The 20,435-nt window shown below is 40.4% G+C and overlaps 1 protein-coding gene and 1 long non-coding RNA gene across 3 annotated transcripts; both read right to left on the bottom strand.

Moving 5' to 3' along the window:
- Positions 1-51: 51 nt before the first annotated feature.
- st3gal5 (ST3 beta-galactoside alpha-2,3-sialyltransferase 5) lies at positions 52-19,202 on the bottom strand. Of its 2 annotated transcripts, none has more exons than XM_076292582.1 (7): positions 19,003-19,202; positions 14,548-14,644; positions 12,124-12,241; positions 11,550-11,887; positions 4,738-4,924; positions 4,082-4,240; positions 52-2,771 (listed from the first exon to the last, which is right to left on the bottom strand). In XM_076292582.1, the coding sequence occupies exons 2-7, from the start codon at positions 14,583-14,585 to the stop codon at positions 2,514-2,516; spliced, it is 1,098 nt and encodes a 365-aa protein (XP_076148697.1). In that variant the 5' UTR covers positions 14,586-14,644; positions 19,003-19,202; the 3' UTR covers positions 52-2,513. The 2 variants fall into 2 exon arrangements, with proteins under 2 accessions (XP_076148697.1, XP_076148698.1); XM_076292583.1 differs by having other exon boundaries at positions 14,548-14,628.
- On the bottom strand, positions 8,178-9,789 carry LOC143132796 (uncharacterized). Its single transcript, XR_012988363.1, has 4 exons — positions 9,457-9,789; positions 8,791-8,860; positions 8,551-8,705; positions 8,178-8,269 (listed from the first exon to the last, which is right to left on the bottom strand). It is a non-coding gene; the product is annotated as an uncharacterized LOC143132796 (long non-coding RNA).
- Positions 19,203-20,435: the final 1,233 nt, after the last annotated feature.

Raw genomic sequence — 20,435 nt, 5'->3', positions numbered from 1 at the left:
TATTGTGTACATTCTAGGTCACATATTCGATCAAAACAATCATCACACAAGTTCAACAGGAACTTCCAGCCATTTGTTTATTTGGATAACAGTGATAGAGCATATCATTGGTACTTCCTTTGCAGAAATGGAATGTAAAAATATACTATATTGCCAAAACCTTGTCACAAGTACAACTATACAGTTGTTAGCCTGCATCATTCTGCAGCAACACCAGTGGCGTCCTTTTTTGAAACAGTGTACAGTAAAAAAGTCTTAATAGGTCTGGAATGATGGCCTGAGGTCCACTGATCAAAAAGACAAGTACAAGTGAGATCTTTTTTATTCTTAGTTTCCCCCCAGATGTAAAGCTTAAATGAAAGCTTTGTTGCAACGCTGCAGGATGTACAACATGATAAAGGCCTAAAATAAATACAGTGGAATGATACAACAAAATGATAAAACTATGGTAAAAACAGTCAGATTCAGAACAATCAAGTACTAATGGTCATAAGACGTACCGTACAGTGCCACAGAGACATACAGTGTACATGTCTACAATTATTTACAGGTCAAGTGGCCGATTACACCTTTTTCAACAGACACACACACACACACACGCTCACACGCACGCACACACACGCGCACACCTCAATGTTGAGCTTAAATAATCTAAACCAGGGGTAGGTTATACAGTCACTGGCCTGAGTAAAGTTCACATTAAGTTGCATGCATGTTTCTCCCAAATACAAACAGAAAACACTGTAAAGTGCATATATTTATAATCTACATACATTAGACCAGGGATTCCCAAACTGTGGTACGCGTACCCCCGGTGGTACGCGAGCTGCCACTAGGGGGTACGCGAGATGAAAAGGGCAATGGCGGAAAGGAGTTAAAAATGATTAATTAATTCATAAATAATACATAATTTCGAATCGGGTTATAATGATATGGAAACGTGAAATTAAAGGAAATCATTTGTAAACTCTATAATAGGGTATGTTTTCATTAAAAAATAAGCTACACACAATAGGCTACACGTGATTTCCTGCGGGCAGCCAGAATATCTGGCGCGTTAGTTTCGTTGAAGTATAGGCTAGGTAGAAGGCTGCGTAAACATGGAAAACTGCCTAAAAACAGGGACACTGTCCAAAAGGCCTAATTAAAGCGATCGAAGAGGAGAAGCGAGAGAAACAGAGCAGGACACAGGTAACGATGGGATGGGATGGGGGGCAGACTAATGAAGGTGGAGATGGAGCGCAGGGGGATAAAAGAACGAGACATAAAAGACTGCGCGAAGAAAGCTAAAGTATGATGGATTGGGAGACAGACTGCCCAAAGCCACAGTGCGTGGTCTGCAGTGAGATGCTACCTAACCATTCTAATGTGGTTCTCCACTGTTTTTTGTAACGTGAGAGCTCATAGACCAGTTGCACAATTTGATTATGTTATCATGTAGGGCGGCTAATTAAACAACGATGCCTGGAATGCGTCAATAGAATGAGTTACTTTTTTATGTGTTGGATGGTGGGGGTACGCGAGCCGAGTCAGGATGTAGAAGGTGGTCCGCGGGGAAAAAAGTTTGGGAACCGCTGCATTAGACAATATCATCTGCAAACATTTCTAAGCAATGTCATTTGTAAGTACCACTTAATGTAAACAGTCTTTGCACCACACATGAGTAGAACCTAGGTACAAAAATGTCAACCTTTTTCCCGTCGAGATTAATCATACATTTTATGAATAAGATGTTTCTATATTGCAAGTCATTATAGATCTATTGATTTGCCTTATGAAAATCATAACACCAGTGTGAAAACTATGAGACAATTTCTGACTTAGCTGCATATATAAATATAAAAGGATGAGGTTAAAATCTAAACAAATATAAAAGGATGAGTTTAAAATCTAAACAAAAACAGTAACAACCTAAACTCATGAAGACAGTAAGGCAGCAGCAGTGAGAGTATAGCGCTCACTCTAAAACATTACAATTAAAATGAGAATGAAATTGTAGTCTAACTATATTGTTTCAACATGCAGACATGCCTCTTGGAGTCAGACTACAGCCCTATTGTGTTTATTGAGTTGATCAATATATCAAAATGCTCCCATCCTTGATTCCAAGAAATATTATGATGAGATCATATTAAAACAGGACTACAGGGTTTTTCCCTCCTCTAACACTTATCTCAACAACAGAGGTGCGTTCAAACTCGGCAAACTTTGGCGAACGTTTGTGGTGAAAATGTTTTTCTAAAGAGTTAAATTGGAACGATTTGGTGTTACCATTCCATTGTAGCGGTGATTGCATTGTTACCTTGGTCAAGCCCACGTCCAGCTCCACTGGATGCTCATACTACCTCCTCCTCTGTTTGCGAGTCTTTGCAAATGTTCGCCTGTTTGCGAATTTGAACGTATCTCAGGTCATCTTGGCCATCTTGGCCAAAACACACGGCTTTGAAAACGTACGCCTCCACATTAACCATCCGACGGGGCAGAACTGCTCTGGGCAGTCAAGAGAGGTGGCATCAGCTGGGGCAGAAACTGCAGTAGATACCCCCTGTGAGATCTGTGATGGTGCCCTCTGCCACTAGGCTCTGGAGGAGTGCCCGTTCCTGGTCCACATTATGCATCTCCTGGGTCAGCATGGCGGACATGGGCAGACTGTCGTAGTAGTGCAGCGGCGCCTCCCTCTGGCTGAGGTTATAGCCAAAGCCAACTAGGCTCACCTCATCACACAAGTAGGATGCCAGGTTAAGAGCAGACATACCCAGGGTCGGCACGTTCTGTAATGACAGGAAATCACACTATTTACTATTTTTACTCCTTTGTGATATAAGGCTTCATCAACCAACAACCTGATTTTGGGAATGTCTGCAATGACATCATATATGGTTCACAAACACTCTTCTCTTCAACTAAGAGTGATATATTGCTGATTCTTTCATGCATTACATACGCAAGGATTTCCTGTTTCTTTTTCCTTTTGAGGACATACATTAGCCCCTTTGAGATATACCCTGGACATCATCCGGAGGTCACGCTGTATGTGTGAACACAAATGTCCGAATTATTTGACCTTGAAATCACCCGGGTCTTACACTGCCCTGTAGTACTAAGTGCAGAGGTTCCGCGGGTGCGGGTATGTCTGAACACAAAAGGGTAAAACGCGGGCGATTCACACCTTTGCTGTGTGAAGCTAATGGTGTCCCCATTGCTTAACTGTATAAGGCTATGACTATAATAATGAAGTTCATCCATTAATTCTTGTTCATGACAGACTGGCGCTAATTTGCAAAGACAGGAAGTTCCCATGTAGGACCTGGGAACTGTGTGTTATGCAAATACAGCGGTAAAGTTGGTTTTATATTGGCCATTGGATATTTAACAGATTTGATCCATTTAGCACTGGCTAAAACAGACAAATTTGTGCCAAACCAATTTGTATATGTTTATACCTGCCAATATAACACAAAACACTTTGTATATAGAATTTAAAATGTAAATGTCCAACATAAAACCAATTTTACCGCGGTAATGCACATCCACTATGTGAACAGCCAAAAAGCAAGCCAAATTCTGAGCCAATATAGCAACCATTGCATTACTATTTAACCGTAGGCTATGTCCAGATTGTCGTGATAGCCTTTATGTAGACAGTGTTTCAGCTGGATGTAAACAACAGCCAAACGTAGGTGCTACAGAAAATACGATCTTAAAAGGACAACTTTCAATCTCTTGGATCTTCTTATTGCAAGTGCATCTTGGGGCAAGTGGGACAAAAGGTGAAGAAGAGAAAAGAGAAAATAAAACACATTTTCAGACCTTCTTTTAGTTTCAATGATCTGGACTTGCCTTATATTAGCATTATTATATCATTAATAATGAACCTATATTGTGCCCCATACCCCGACAATACAGTAGTATTGTGCGTCAACCCTGGTTCCTCCCCTCCCCTTAAACCAGCTGGAGTATTTACTCCCGGTATGAACAAGTCCCACCTGGGCGATTTCTGTATGTGAGGGTCAATTACCCGGGCATTGTCTTTGAGTTCATATCTGAAAGGGGCTATTGAGAATAGAATTATTCTACCTACCTGGTCCCAACCCCAGAGCCGGAACTTTGGCTTTGGGTACTGCAATAGATCTAAGGCCGTCTCCCTGATGATCTCTGGATTCAGGACGTAGAACTGCGATAACTTTATTGGGATTTCATCAGGCACCTTCTGCCAGAAGAACAGCCAGTCCCACAATGGCTGTGTATTGGGAGGAAGCCATTCATAGTATTTTAGTAGTTTGAATTTCCCCTTGGGGATCAATAAAGTATCTATCTATCCATCTATCTATCTATCTATCTATCTATCTATCTATTCCTGCTATTTACAATAACTTCCCTTTGTGCCGTGAGGGGAGAAGCATATCTATCTATCTATCTATCTATCTATCTATCTAGTATTAGGGACTGAACAGATCAGCTGATTTGATTGATGGACTTCTGTTTCATACTACCCATAATCATTAAATCGCTTTGATTTATTCTGCTTGCTGCACTTCTGCATGCTACAATCAAACCTGCAAGGGGCCCTCGTGTACAAACAAACACCAACAACAAAACTAGAAAAATAGAGAAGTGGGAACAAGGTTCTACAAAAGTACATACACCAGGAATATCCTCCCTGAGTCGAAGTTCATCTTCTGCACTTTCATAATATTGCTTTTTAAAGTGTGCTGTTGATGCCAGGATAATACTCACCACTTTCTGTTTGGTAATCATGGCATTGAGCCAATTGAAGTCCACAGATTTATAGATCACAGCCACATACTTCAGCTTTGGGTCCATGTCCTCCCAGACCTTTGGACTGCCCTCTGGGTAGCTCATTCGAATGGTGGTATGGTTACCCACATCTTTAATGAAATTTCGCACTGGACCACTGTTCAGTCTGGGGAAAAAATACTCAGTTATCTAATGATTCAACCAATAAGAGATTACATTATATTTCTGACACTTCTATAGGTGGTCCAATTAGAATTGCCTGCATAACTTAATGGATTAGGCAAGTGGATCATAACAGTTCTGATATGATCCTCATGGCTTTTTGAAAATGTTTTGCCATCTTGAATATAACCACAAAAAGTGCTCCTGTTCAGAGAAAATTACAGATACATTATCTGTGAATCATAAACAGTTACGTATTGCTCTAAGCACTAAGCAGTTGAATACACGTGGACCTGCTTAGCCCGGTGCAAAACAGAGTAATAAATGTTGCTGGTCATTCAAGGTCTTTCTCTTATCAAAAAAACTCAACAAGTTTATTAAAAGAGCTGGCTCTATGCTTGGAAGTACACTTGAGCCCTGTGGTAGTTGAGAAGGATGCTGCAAAAACTCCTTTGCATTATGGACAATATAATAATAATAAAATAATAACATTTATTTATATAGCACTTTTCAAGCACAAAGCACAAAGTGCTCTACAGACAAACAAACAAACAAAACAAAGCAAAAAAACAAAACAATAGTAATGATAACAACAATAATAATAATAATAGTAATAATAATACAAATGATAAAATAGTAAACTACCAAACTTATCCAAACCAAACACAAACTTAACTAAATATATATAAAAAAGAAAATAGAAAAAGGTATACAGTATAGTACCCAAGACAAAATAAACAAACAGAAATTATAATAATGATAATAAATTAGCAGAGACATGAGTGGAATCATTCACTATTTAAAGTGCCCATATTATGCAAAAATCACTTTTTCTGGGATTTGGGGTGTTATTGTGTGTCTCTGGTGCTTCCACATGCATACAAACTTGTAAGAAAAACCATCCATGCTGTTTTGAGTGAGATACAGGTTTCAGAATTGATCCCACCTTCAGCCTCTGGGTGAGCTGTTCAAAATCGCCACGGGTTTTCTACGTCACAAACCGAAATATTTGAATATTCCCACCCCCTCAGAGCATACGTACAGTGTCTCCACCCACCAGGTTCAGCAGTAAACTTCTCGGATAGCAGCCATTTTGTTACCGATTTGGAAGCACTGGTTCGGGTTAGACACCATGTCGAAGTCCCATGCGAAATGCTCTGTTGTTGGCTGTACAAAAGAGCACAAAACACTACATCGTGTCCCAGCCGAAGAGGACAGAAGAGCGGCATGGATTGAGTTCATTTTTGATGGCAATATCCCTGCTACAGTTGGCAAGAAACTGGCAACAATCATTTCGAGACTGACTATTTCTCAAACTACTGTCAGTACAAGGCAGGATTAGCCGGGAAACTCATCTTAAACGACGGCGCAGTTCCAACTTTGCGCGAAATACCTGCAGATGAGGAACATGTAAGTAGCTGCTAGTTCTATACAATTTCATTTGTAAATTAGGGTAAACTCGTGTGTGTTGTAGCAGTGTTTTGCCATTGACACCGAGGCGGCTAACCGCTAGCGCTAGCTTCTAACATTAGTTAGTTTACAAGTCTGCTTGGTTTCTCCTGCAAAGCCATTGTCCAGCGAAACTTTCGAAAGTTGTGCATTTGTAAAATATTTCTATGCTGTAATTGGTTGCGCAACAAAAAGTCAGTTTAAAACAAGTGTGTGTGTGGGCGAGATTACAAGTTTGGTCGTCAAGCTACAGTAGATTTTTGCCCACCACATCAGAAGATACAGTAGCTAGGCCTAGCTCGCCCCTAATCCAAACATATGTTTCTGATCTTTTTAGCAGCTAATTCATGTATAAGGGAGATGTCAAATTGTGCACGTATTTACCTGTGTTTATTTTGCAATTCTACACGAACTAACCAAGCAGTGTTTTGCTAAACTAACCAAGTAGGTAGTGTTTTGCCACCGTACAAGGCAACGCTAACCGCTAGCTTAGCAATCTGCATTGTCTCGACATTCAAACCCTGTGACAAAATCGGTCATGCAGTACACATCCTCGGCGGTTTCGGGGAATTTGCTAAAATAATGCGTTTGGAAATGTTTTCTGAACTGGAATATGTTAGTGTTGTCCAGGGTAGAACGAGTGTATGGTTGAAATTGCTACATCACTGGACAATTTACACTCAAAGCCAACCATTATTTGTAATTAGTTTCTTCTCTTGTGTAGCAGCTAGTATTTATTAGTGATCCTTTTTTTTGATGTAGCTGTTGGCATACATGTAAGATGAAGTTGATGTCATTTCTCTTTTTGTATAGGCCAGTACATCATAAACATTACATACAGAAGAAAGACCAGCTACAAAATATATTGGTTGCCAGACTGAGCCCCCTGAAAGAAAGAGTGTTGGCACACAACTGTCTTCTTGGTCATTACCAAAAATATGATATGTACTATATATATTTTTTTTGTCTTGCAGGAACTCCTGCATTCTACAATCTAGAAAAAGGAGCTGACCAAGAAGACTGTCCTGAAGGATATTGCCAAACTCGGTCCCCACTATCAGACGTCCTCTTTGGAGGCGTTCCATAGTGTCATTCTGCGGTTCGCACCCAAAAACATGGTCTATCCATATCTGGGAATGCTGTGCAGGTAAATGAAACTGTTTATTCTTTGATAATATTTGCCCATTCCTTGAAATTGTCTTCATGTCTGATTTTCTTTTTACTGTCCAAGACTGGCTGCACTGCATTATAATGAGAATGCTAATCGAGGACAAGCCACCACATCTTCAGGGGATCCTCTTTACAAACTGCGCTTTCCAAAATCCAGGAAGGGAGAGTGCAGAGCCAGACCAGTGAAGACAGATGCTACATTCCGTAAGTTTTTTTTTTTTTTTTTACACAAAAACAAACATTTACATTGTACATGACAAATTACTGCAACAGTGCTTTCAACACAATAAATAAAACCAAACAAACGTATTTAAATACCTGAGAAACTACAAAATCTCATGTGCAAAATGAACAGTTGTTGAATAATGTAGTAAATTATACTAGTGATTCACTTTTTTGTGTGTATGTGTATTGCACAGGGTATGTTGATTTGATGGACATGATCATGGAGGAAGTCTTTGTTGACCCATCATCGTATGGAGACAAGATTCTGAAGATAAACATCCCGCCGGACCTGTCTTCACAATATGAGCATCCAGACAAGGAGGAGGTCATCGCCAGCTATGTCTCAAGATTCAATCAAGGGGCGGGAGTTTGAAGCCTACATATCTTCCATGGGCGTCAGGAAACTCCCGTCACGACACATGAGGCGATCACTACCCGTATCTTTCTACCAAGGAAGCCCCAGCACCAGCTCACAAAACTTCTGTAGGCTTAATACCTGTAACGACTGAGAAAAATGAACATTGCTAGTCAAAAGGTTTTATAATGTATGTCTAATTTGGAATCAGTGAATCATTCAATACTGTATTTTTATGTACAATGACAGTGGTAAATAAATGTTTATTGCATGTGTAAAATGCTTCATGTGAATTTGTGTAATATACAGTTTGCTAAGGAAATACTTGGCTATGTTCAAGAAAAAAATCTGAAAGAGGCTTTGGCAGACTATATTTGCTTTATTATGTTGTATGAACAGTGAATGTAAGTAGGTTATTACAGATAACTCACTGCTCTATTCCCCATAACTGTAAAGGACCGTAGTCAGCCCTGTAAATGTTGCATGCATTCTGCAGTGAGAACACATTTAGACCGTCCAGGTTTAGAACCTGTTTGCCTATCATACATGGAGGCCTTTCATCCAGCTGCTGCAGCCGTCTTGTAACCTGTTATGCATAAGGTAAGTATCTGCAGTGGCATCTTGTCTGCAATCATACATTGCTGACATAAGTATAGGAAAGATCATGTTACCTGTGGTACCTCCTGGCAGCATAAATTCTCAGGCTCTGACAGCATTGTTGCACAATTTCCACATGTGCACCTAAACAAACAAATACAAAAGGGGTCATGCATGAATAAAGCTAAAGAAATAATAAACCTGGTATTTTTTACCCAATAATAGCACCCACGATTACATTTGAACGAGCGTGCTCCAGCTAGCTAGTACTTTTTCTCAGCCTGACGTAAGTAGGTGAATGGTAAGTAGTGCTAGGCTAGACTTTCTCAAGTTTACAATGCGAACACATCAGTATACACCAATATATCAAGCGCATACATGCAAGTCTCATAAGTATGACAGAAAAATACTACTGTACTTTAGGAACACTCAGTACAGTGAAAAAAACTAACGTTAACGTTATTAAATATTATAAGTTAGAGCAGGTTACAGGATCTGCCAACCGAGCGAAGCTTGAAGCAGCGGGGTGTTTACAAGACATAACTTCACGTTTAGTGAACAAGAAGCACAATATAGTTTACTACTGTGTGAATACAAATTCATTAAGTTTAATAAATAATGAATAATAATTCATAATAGTGCCTGACCTGGCACTATCGATAGCTAGACTAGCCTAACTTAGCTTTCACGGGCTAAACACTGACTATCTAAGTTTCAAAAAAATAGAAAGTTTCACTAACCATTTAGAAGCGTCTTGCTGAATTCTCTGAGTCTAGGGTAGTGCAGGAGACTCCCCTCCTTCAGGATCAGATTCTGGTTCGAACATGTATGGTTGAACTACTGCCGCCATGTCCATGTGAAAGTTAACGTAGTAGTAGTGGTAAGAGTCAGTGGGGCGTGGGCAAAGATTCTAGAAGCTTTGGGCGTGGCCAAATTAGCTGCAGATCATGAATATGTAATGAGCAGCAGAAAACAGCACACTCTGGAAGGGGCTGAAACAGAGGGTAATAGAGGTAGGTAACAATCGTTTCCTACACGCTATTTCCACCAAACAACTTCTGAAACATGTTTTATGGAACTCAAAGACCTATTTGAACTTGTTGAAAAATAGTCAAAATATGGGCACTTTAAGGAAAGCAATTTTATATAAGTGGGTCTTTAGACTAGATTTGAAAACAGCCACAGATTGTGCAGATTTGATGTTATAAGGGAGGCTGTTCCAAAGCTTGGGTGCTCTAACTGCAAATGATCGGTCACCACTAGTTGACAGTTTACTTTCTGGAACAACTAAAAGTCCCAGGCTGGAGGATCTGAGGGGCCGAGCTGGACAGTAGGGGGTTAATAAATCTGTTAAATAGTCAGGTGCCAAACCATGTAATGCTTTATAGGTAATAAGGAGGATTTTATTTGAGACATCCAGTCTTTCACATCAGCTATGCAATCCTGCAGTACAGTTAGCTTCTTAAGCATGTTTGGTTTGACTGAGAGGTACAGCTGTGTGTCATCAGCATAGCAGTAAAATGATATGTTATGGCGGCGAATTATGTGGCCTAGAGGTAACATATACAGGGAAAACAATATTGGTCCTAAAATTGAACCTTGGGGAACACCGCAAGTAATAGCTGAGGTAGAGGAAGTAAAATTACCTATTGAAACAAAAAATTTCCTGTTGGATAAATAGGATATGAACCAGTCCAAAGCAGGACCCGTTATGCCAACCCATTCTTAGTCTTCTAATTAAAATAGCATGATCAATGGTATCAAAAGCAGCGGTGAGATCCAGCAACACCAAAACAGAGTGCTCACCAGAATCAGCTGCCATTAGTAGATCATTGGTTACCCTGATAAGAGCAGTTTCAGTGCTATGCATATGACGAAAACCTGACTGAAATTTCAGAAAGTTGCATCAAGACCACCTTTTCCAGAATTTTGGAGATAAAGGGCAATTTAGAGATTGGACGAAAGTATTTTAGAATGGAAGGATCAAGGCCAGGTTTTTTTAGGAGGGGCTGGACACTGGCTGTATTGAAAAGGTCAGGGACACACCCTGAGGAAAGAGAATTATTTAAGATTGATACAACACCTCACATCCGCTGCATGAACTACTGGTCAGACAACAGAGTGTTTTCAGCTGGAGGTTGCTTCAGCCTCGCTGTAATAAGGACCATTACAGACAATCATTCCTGCTATTTACAATAACTTCCCTTTGTGCCGTGAGGGGAGAAGCATATTCTGAGAGACAATGCAAAGTTTACATTCAATTGCACATAGTCTTATCATAATTGTATTATTTTTGTATATATGTGTGATATATGTTAATACTATTAATTGCTGCCATAATTTCCCTTTGGGAATGAATAAAGTAAGCTAGCTATCTATCTATCTATCTATCTATCTATCTCTTATCTGAAGTACCAAAGTGGGAGAGAAATAAATGCTTATATCATACAAAAATAAATTTAGCAAATAATTTGAAATATACAATCCATCCATCCTCTCCATAAATTATTACAGTAGGCCTAACCCTCTCTATTGATTGGTGCAAAACTCATAGCATCTCCCATTTACGTTTGTCCATATACTGTAGGCGTTAAATGTATTCAAAGTGACAATGTGTCGCTTTGAATACATTTGTGTTGTAGCAGAAATGCAGCATGATTTTGTTTTGAGTCTCAGTGCTTTAAGCATGTCTCAGAGTGAAATCAATATCTCGATTTTCGATATTTGCCATATCCAATTATTTCCTAGTAAATTATTTACTATTTACTATATCAGTAACAAAAATCAACATACTGTTTAACCATATGATTTAACAAGGGAAAGGGGTACCTACCGAATAACCATGTCAAATTGGTCAATTAGTGTTCCAAGTTCCAGCCCACGTAAGATCCCTCCATTGCCAACCACCACACATCGCTGGCAATCTTTCCCATGATGTTCCTGAGTGGGGGAGGGCGGCAGACGCCTCAGGACCTCCATGAGCTTGTCCTGCAGGTCCAGAAATCCAAAGGGAGGGGGATATTGGAAAACTGTATCCGTTGAACTGGTTTCTCTCCAGAGAAAAGGCTCTATCACTGGGGTGGTTGTGGGAATCCGAGCCTCAATTCTTTTCCGGGCAAAAGTAGGTCTGCATTCTCTTGTTAAGACACTTCGCACATAGGTATGCACCAACTGGAAAATTTTTAGAAAATGGTTTAGTGCAAAGGACCTCAGTTTTTCCCCCAAAAAACATCTTATCTGTTTTATATCACTAAGTCTGCTGCTATTACTTTTGCAACTATAATTTATTTTAAGTAATTTAATCCATTAAATTATTTGCACTGTTCCATGGTAATTTCCATATTGATGCTAACAAAATTCTCACCACAAATTTACTCGTAACATGTGAAACCATAAATGCTCGTTACCTCTTGATGTTTGGGATCCACAGGCCATTCATAAGGCTTTGGGTTGGTGTTAAAAACCACCCCTTTCAGAACCCAGGGCGAGGCAAAGGCTAGAACGATGAGAGGCACAAGGAAACGCCTGTGGCAATACATCACAGTCAAAATGTTAAATCAAAAGCATTAACTACAGAATTAGTCATGATGTAAATATGATCATGATGTAAAACTGTATTTTGGGCTCCAGCGCATGGCGTAAAGCTCGTTATTCACCCGCGCAAAGCTTAATTCGGTATTTTGCACGTTTATTTTTTAAACATTGCGACCAGGGGTGTGGCAATTAACAACCTAGGGAGGGGCCTGGCGCGTTGTCTAAAAATCGCTATCATACACCACCTAAACCTGGTCAGAAGTCAATGGCGAGTTGTTCATATGCTATTTTAAGAGCGCATGTCAACAGTCATATTGGCAGGTGCACGCACCATCCTATCATTCATGAACGCACACCAGCGCACGTCCATGCAAAGCATTACAAATTGCACGATTACAATGGGAAACATAATTAGAATAAAGATATTACGAAATACTGAGTAGTTATTCTAATTATATCTCATGATGAGTAGTTATTCACCATCATTTGCAAATTGGTAATGACAGTTAAAAGTGATTAGGGGAGAGGCGAGAGACACGTATGGAGCACAGCTGAAGACGCACTGTCACGAGATATAAGCAACTCCTCTGCAGGATAAATGTTGTTTTATTCAGTCATTTGAGCAATATTAGGGTAAGTGTTGCTTTTTCCAGCCTATGTTTTCGATGGTAACCCATTGTCAGTCAATAGTGAAAGTAACTGCATATAACTGTCTTCGTTGACTGACACCTTGGTGAAGTTAGTTTCACTTTGCCAATGAGTTCAAATAATAGACGAGTGCAAATGCATGAAGGCTATGCTAGGTTTTAGTAATGCATGGTTTAAGAATGACTATTTCATACGGTCTCGCAAGCAGCCTCCTTCAAATGCGCCGTTGAATGCCAAAATGCCGATGCATTTATTTGACATATCGCGCTTTGCGCCGTTAAAGGGAATGCCAGATGTCATTCTCATTGGTTTAAATGATGTTACGCCCCAAACACACCCATATGACTGATTAAAAAACCTAGGAACACCTTGTTGCGCCATGCGCTCCACTTTTGATAACGAAACCCCTCCCAATGTGAACTGGACATCCTACTAAATTTGAATAGACTTTTGATGAGTGACGAGCACTTTAGAATGTCATGATAGGGCCCCTAGTGAATTTAAGAATGTTTTCATTAGATTTTGTGATCATGTTCTCATAACAACTAAGCAGGGGTACATTTTCCAAAAGGAACTAGTTAGAACCATACAGTTTTGATGTGTTTCCCAAAACCATAGTTTGAACCATCAAGGTACAAGCTACATTGGTAAAGGAGAAGCCAACAGCTAAAGTAGCCAGGCAGCTACAGCGCTACACTCTGGAGACATTTAGATACAAAGCATGAAGTTGAAGTATGAAGTTACTAAGTTATGGCACAAAAAGTTTAAGAACCACTGGTCTAGAGGAATACGCCTGGATTCAGGGGAAACTAGGGCGGGGGGAATGTCTCTGATTTCAAAGTTTTTCTCGGAGAGGGGGCAGACCTTGTGAGGATGCACATGTACTGGGTGTTTTTTATGAAAATACCACCAACAGCGGAGTAACAACCAAAACGATGGTGTTTAGTTTGCCTTTGTAGCCATCTCTGGCTAGCCCTTGCTCGAGACATAATTTCTGTAGAGGTTTAAAGCAAATACGAACTTCAATTTCTTCAGAAATCGACTCTAAACATGCTTCAATTATGTTTGTATCAGCAGCCATTTCGCACTGGTTTCAGTAGGAACTTTCCCCATGAACACAACGGAAGTGAGATCAGTGGGCGTCTCTAGCTGTTTTCCGGTTGTGAGAGTTTTGGCCCAGAAGTTCGTTCAGCATGATGCAAGCTTCTGGTTATCCAGATTACTTCTACTGTATGGCCGCTTTGACAGTGGCCATCAAGGCTGTGGCCTCCGCAGATCACCAGCCCCTCACACTCTCCACCACCGATGTGTGTGTGGCACTGAGCAGGACTAATGCATGTAAGGCTGCTGGTCCTGATGGTATCCTTGGACACATGCTCAGGGCCTGTGCAGCTGACTGAGGTTTGGACTGACATATTTAATACTCATATTTAAACTAGCCCAGGCAGCTGTCCTCGCGTGCTTTAAAGGCGTTACAGGTCTCTTCGCAACCCAACCAGCAGGTTCAGAGGAAGCTTCTTCCCAGCGGCTGTCAGCCTACTGAACTCTAGCTCTGCATCCCAGTGACAACCAATAAACTAAACTAACAAATCTTGTTAATGGTGCCTTTTGCTTTTTATTAACATGTGACACTTATACTAAGTGCTTACCTTTGACAACAAAAGCGAAGAGTTCTTGATACCAACATGGTGGGAAGGGAATGCTTCGGCTGTTCTCTTACAGCTCTTCTCCTGATGAGGAAAACCCCTGTCCATTTGATTAATCAAAGATAATTCTGCTAACAAAGATAAAGACTGTTTCTCTGATGATAATATGACTTGTACAGAATGTAACATGACATTCTATATGACATTTCTTTAGTTTGTAGACGAAGATATTATCAACCAATAATATCCATAAGTAGTTGATATTTTCCACAATTAGCTCAAAAACATAAGGTGCACTTTTGTCTCAACTGTGTCTCTGTACCCATATGGAGTACACTTGAGACAATACCATGGTACCATTGAGACACCCATTTTTAATGACGTAAAGTTAATTAACCATTCATTGCTAAATTTAATAAAGAAAAAAATAACAATTATTAATAAGTATTTTAATTTAAATTCATTCATGTAATTCAAATTAGCACTGCTTAAAAGGAATAAAACAGGAATATATATTTATTTGATACACAGGAACCGATATGGCGAACAGTACAAATGGAATGTTCAAGTTCAAAGAGGACACTAATACGCATGTGCAGAGCAAAACTCACAATTTGGGCTTGCTGCGCACGCAAGACATTTAAAGGGGACCTATGCAATATTTTCAATTAAAAGGGCCGTTCTGTAACTAGTCATCTTTTCGCCAATTTCTCACTTTTGCTGTTGTATTTTTCTCTACAGAGCTCCCCTTACAGCTTTGGGCTCCATATTTCACAAGCCTCTTTGTTTTTTTCACTGGCTCTGCCATGATGACATCTAAAAAAAGAAGCCACTATAGCTAGCCAGTAAGACTAACCAGTGCTTGATGGGGACGGGTGTATGTCAAGAGAATTTTTTTTTTCGCTCATTCTCGCTTCTCACGGGACTTCCGGATAAAGAACACTGCCAGGACGCTAGTGCAGATCTTGCAAGGATTGTTTTCCACTTGGAGATGGTAGAGGGAGCAGGGAAAGCCACCATTCTCGCCACAACAGGTCATTTAAGCATCACAATTATTTCAAAGCTGTGTGTTTGTAACGGATGCCAGCTAGCTTAGCTGTGCGTGTGGAACGTTGGTAAACCTCACTCCCCGACGCCTCAAGAGTGCTGATGGCATGCAAGCTAGTAGCCTGGGCTTTTAGCTCAACTGTCAGCACACTCGCCTCCCGATCCGAGGTGCTGCTGTTCGCAGGTTCTAGTCCAGGCGTGTGCAGGGCTGAATCACCGGGTTACATGTTCAAAGGGGAACTATGCAACATTTTCAATTTAGTAACACAGATTAGATGTTAATTTTTTAGATGTTCATTATCATGGCAGAGCCAGCGAAAACACCAAAGCGACAGTTGTGAAATATGCACCCCAAAGCTGTAGGTGGAGCTACGTAGAGAAAAATGTGACAATAAAAGTGAGAAATCGGTAAAGAAATGACTGGAGTTACAGAACGGCCCCAGAGAATGTCTAACTTAATAAGGGGATAACTTTCCCTCTCAGGAAACTTCTGGCTTCTGAACTAGTTGCAGTTCCACTCTGATTCCAATGCAGGGGTGCTCGCGGGCGTGTGCAGAATGAATGGAGGTTTATGGAGCTGTAGAATCTTAGAATCTATTCTCGAGATATACATTTTTGTCTAGTAATTCAAATGTTGCATTCGAAAGGGGAGGCAAAGAAAATACACACTAGGCTATTATATTTTCTAAAGTCGCTTATTTGTTCTAAATGCCTTTTAAAAATGTCAATGACGTCATTCATTAGCAGAATGCTTGCGTGTTATGGGCAACAACGACCCAACCTATAAGAAATTGAAAGGACATAAGTACTCGTTCGTTCAACTTTAAGCCTATAATCCATATTGAACTTGCAGAAACTACAATCAAAGGTGCGATTTTTCAACGACAATCAGGTGAAAGAGACAAATTTAGCTGTGTAGCTCCATAGACCCTCATTCATTTTACACTCGCCCGTGATCACCCCCAGAGGAACTTTGGTGAAACTGCAACTAATTTTGGTACAATGGGGAGGTGAACAGGCTCTCCGTAGACGGGCTCTGACGGCCCTTTAAAAGGGGTTTCAAGCAGGGACGTCACTAGGATTGAAAGACTTGGGTTGGGTTGACCAGGGTTGTAGGTAATGCGCGTGCATAGAGCGCGCCGAAAAAATCATCACACCTTAAAAGGGCTTCAATGAATTGGTAGGTAGGCTACCCTTTGAGGCCTAGGCTATTTTCAGTGTAATTTTACTGTTAAGCTCATTGTAAGGGCCATCTGTTAAACTAGGCTATATAGTTTTCAAGACTATATAAGTTTAAGGCTACCCATATCTGGGAAAGTATGATGTGATCATGCTTGTAATAATAATATACAAAATAAAGATTTCTATAGTTATTTTTTGTCAGGGGTTACAGCTGACACACCATCACCACTGTGTGATTTAAAAATACACATGTGGATGAAGTGACCCCCCCCCCCCCCCCCCCCCCGCCCAAAGGTGAGTTGTTCTCAGTTAAGTGAAACCTGACTAGAAGAGAACACAAGACTTGCACAATAATCCTCTCTTGAGCCATCGCTGACTGGAGGTGAATGTTAGCCTAGAAATCCAGACGCACCCTAGCGGCGGCAAATTAATTTGCTCAGCCTGTACGTCTAGTATCAAACCATAGGGATTTCTATTGGCTGACGCTGTGGACGTCATCCAATCACAGCGCTCTATTTTGTTAGAGAGTCTTAAGGCGGGCTTAACAGGATAACGACAGTCCTGCGACGGTGAACAACAAAGAAGGTGGCTATGGCGAACGAAGAGCGGTTGTTTGAATCGGCGTTAGCGTCAACTTTGGAGGACTTGGACTTTTTTTGAAAGTTGAGCAACACAATGCACTTAAGTCATTCCTTTCGAAGAAGGATGTATTTGCCGTTTTACCGACCGGATACGGATATGGTCGTAGCGCTGGCCTATTGCATGCCTAGGCAGTTTGAAAGACAATTCTCTGCCCGCCCCTTGGATTAAGCGAGGTGAATGGTTCGATTCCAGACTATACATTTCAATGATAGGATGGCCCGCCAGGCTAGGTGAATGTTGCAGAATACCATGGAATTCTAAACAGATTACGCACTACTTCTCTCTCTGCCCTTCCTCTCCAGTAGCATTTGATCAGTGCTCTTTTTAAAAGTTGAACTAGGGCAGTGCTTGACTAGCTAATACAAACTACTGTTAACTTATGTGATCACTGAATAATCAAGCAATCATCAAACAATATTCAAACCTTAACAATTGTACTAAGTTATGACCCTTTTTTACCAGATACATCATATCCTTTGAGGCCTAGGTTATTTTCAGTGTAATTTTACTATTAAGCGCTTTGGTCATTGTAAGAGCCATCTATATTTAGGGTTATGCTATATCGTTTTCAAGAGAGTGGCTACCCATATCTGCGAAAGTATGATGTGATCATACTTGATATGTTATGTCAAGGAAAAATACTTTGTGTCTCATGATTTTTACATTCATGTCACCTGAAGCATGATGGTATATATTCAAAAGCACAGTTGATCTGTGCATGCTATGATCAACTTTTGATTCTTTGATATGGAAACCAATTTTAAGTGTGTAGGCTATACTGAGATGGTGATGCGTTTTAAATGGGTAGCCTATAGACAGTATAGTCCAGCGTATCACGTAGACTACACCACTAGTTTCAAGTGGGCATGATGTCCCAACTGTAGCCTACACTCCACTTATATGATGTTCCGATAGTAGCCTACTACGGTCTTATGCTTCTAAAATCTAGGCCTAAATGACACAAATTAAACGGTAGGGCCTACAAGCCCCAATGAAAGGAGTATGAACAACAAAAGCAACATGTCTAATGTCTTTATTGGGACTAGCCTATAACTCACTACGGGTGCGTTCATAAATGCAAGCTAAACTACTGTGACGCTCTGAATAAACACGATAAATTCCGAATGTACGAAGGGTTAGTGTGCTCGGAGCAAGTGGCAATTTACAAACGCAAACTATGTTGACCAAACCCTGCTGACTAGTGCTAGTGCTGACTGCTAAATCTACGAAGTGATTGTAGCAGCCGTCCGCGTAGATTATTTTTACTTTCCCAACAGCACAACTGTCTAGGTCTAGGATAAGCAAAGGTAAACCGTCCATATCATGTATCAGTAGGCCGAATCGAAGTTCATAATGTAATTATGCCTATAGCCTATGTTTGGTGCCAGGGTGTCTATGTCATTCCTATAAGTGATTTATAAACAAAATATTAGCTAACCTACGTTGTTTGATTGATGACTCATATCTCTGATATCTCCTTGGTTTCCCATTCTCCAAGTGTTGAATTGTTCATATGGTGCTGTGCTGACTTCAACTCTCCTTTATCCGTTGTGTCAAGTAAAATGTAAAGAGAGCATATCTACCTACCGTTAAATCCATGTAGCCTAGTCAGATGATGAACTTCAACAGTAGACTACTGTTCCAATGCTCCATCACATCACACCCCTCTCAAAAGGCTACGGTGCCTTCCTAAACCTAAACATCCAAAACTATCCTACATACAACATAGGCTACAGCAGCGTTCTGTGAACAAGCAGCGTGAACCTAGCGAAAATAGAATAGCTGCTAGTTCCGTTATTCTAGCGAAATGGGCTACTTCAGAGAATGTCTAATAAGGGGAGAACCTTCACTCTCGGAACTCTTCGGGTGTGGTACTGCATCTAGGGGCGCTCACGGGCGAGTCCAGAATGAATGGAGGTCTATGGAGCTGTACCCCTCAAAATCCACTTTTCTCGGGATATAATTTTTTTTCAAGTAATTTGAATATTGTATTCGAAAGGGGAGGCAAAGACAATACACTTGGTTGAGTATTATATTTTTTAAAGTCACTTAATTGTTCTAAAAAGCCTTTCAAACGTGCCAATGACGTCATTCATTAGCATGATCATAGCATAGCATAGCATCAATGCTAGCGTGTTATGGGCAACAACGACCCAACCTGTAAGAAAACGAAAGGACATGACTCCCGGATTATTTCACTTTTGATTGAAAATCCATATCCATTTTGCGAAAAATAAAATAAAATCTGAGGGTTTCAGTTGTTAAATAGGTGAAAACAACAAATGTAGCCATGTAGCTCCATAGGACCCCATGTATTTTGGACTCGCCCGCGATCGCCATCTAGGTGAACTCTGGTGAACTGCAGCCAGATTCGGTTTGTATGGGATTAATAGAGAGTGGGGAGGCTCTCCTTAGAAGGGCTCTGGCTACTTGCACAATCAGTCACAATCGCTTCCGCGTTCTACTTAATACTGCTCAGCTGTTTCCGGTGGAACGATGGCGACAAGCAGCGTGAACCTAGCGAAAATAGAATGTCCGTGCCGGATGTATCTATTGCTAGCAAAGGCGGCTAAGAGTTAGCCATTGTTTCAAAATAAAAGTACCGCTAACCTTGGGTTTAATGGAGATCGTTCAGAATAATGAAACAAACTTTTGATTTGACTAACCCTATAACCTATAACATAAACCTATGTGAAATAAATAATTTATTAGGAAAAAACTGGTTAAATGTTCAAAAATACGTTTAGTTTATGAAGCTTCTTATGTGTTATGATTTGTATAGTATTGTTTATTGTTTATTAGGCTGTTAATTAATTAGACATTGTTGTCAAGTTGTTGAGCTGAGAAAACTAAGTCTTGTGCCCCCTTAACATGGGGGTGAAATGACATCCCCACATCATCAGCTTTCTGAAAATGTACAATTTATGTCGACTGAATCGCCCGGGGGGCGTACGGGCATCATCATGTGCCAACCGCGTCATAAACAATGGTATGGTATAGTGAAATTTAAATTGTTGAGC

Source organism: Alosa pseudoharengus, unplaced genomic scaffold (assembly GCF_046254945.1).
Source record: "Alosa pseudoharengus isolate Yale_2024_CS ecotype anadromous, Long Island Sound unplaced genomic scaffold, YU_APseudo_1.1 YU_APseudo_1.1_scf_19, whole genome shotgun sequence".
NCBI classification, from domain to species: Eukaryota; Metazoa; Chordata; class Actinopteri; order Clupeiformes; family Clupeidae; genus Alosa; species Alosa pseudoharengus.
The sequence above is the reverse complement of the archived record's forward strand: the minus strand, read 5'-3'. Positions and strand labels throughout refer to the sequence as shown.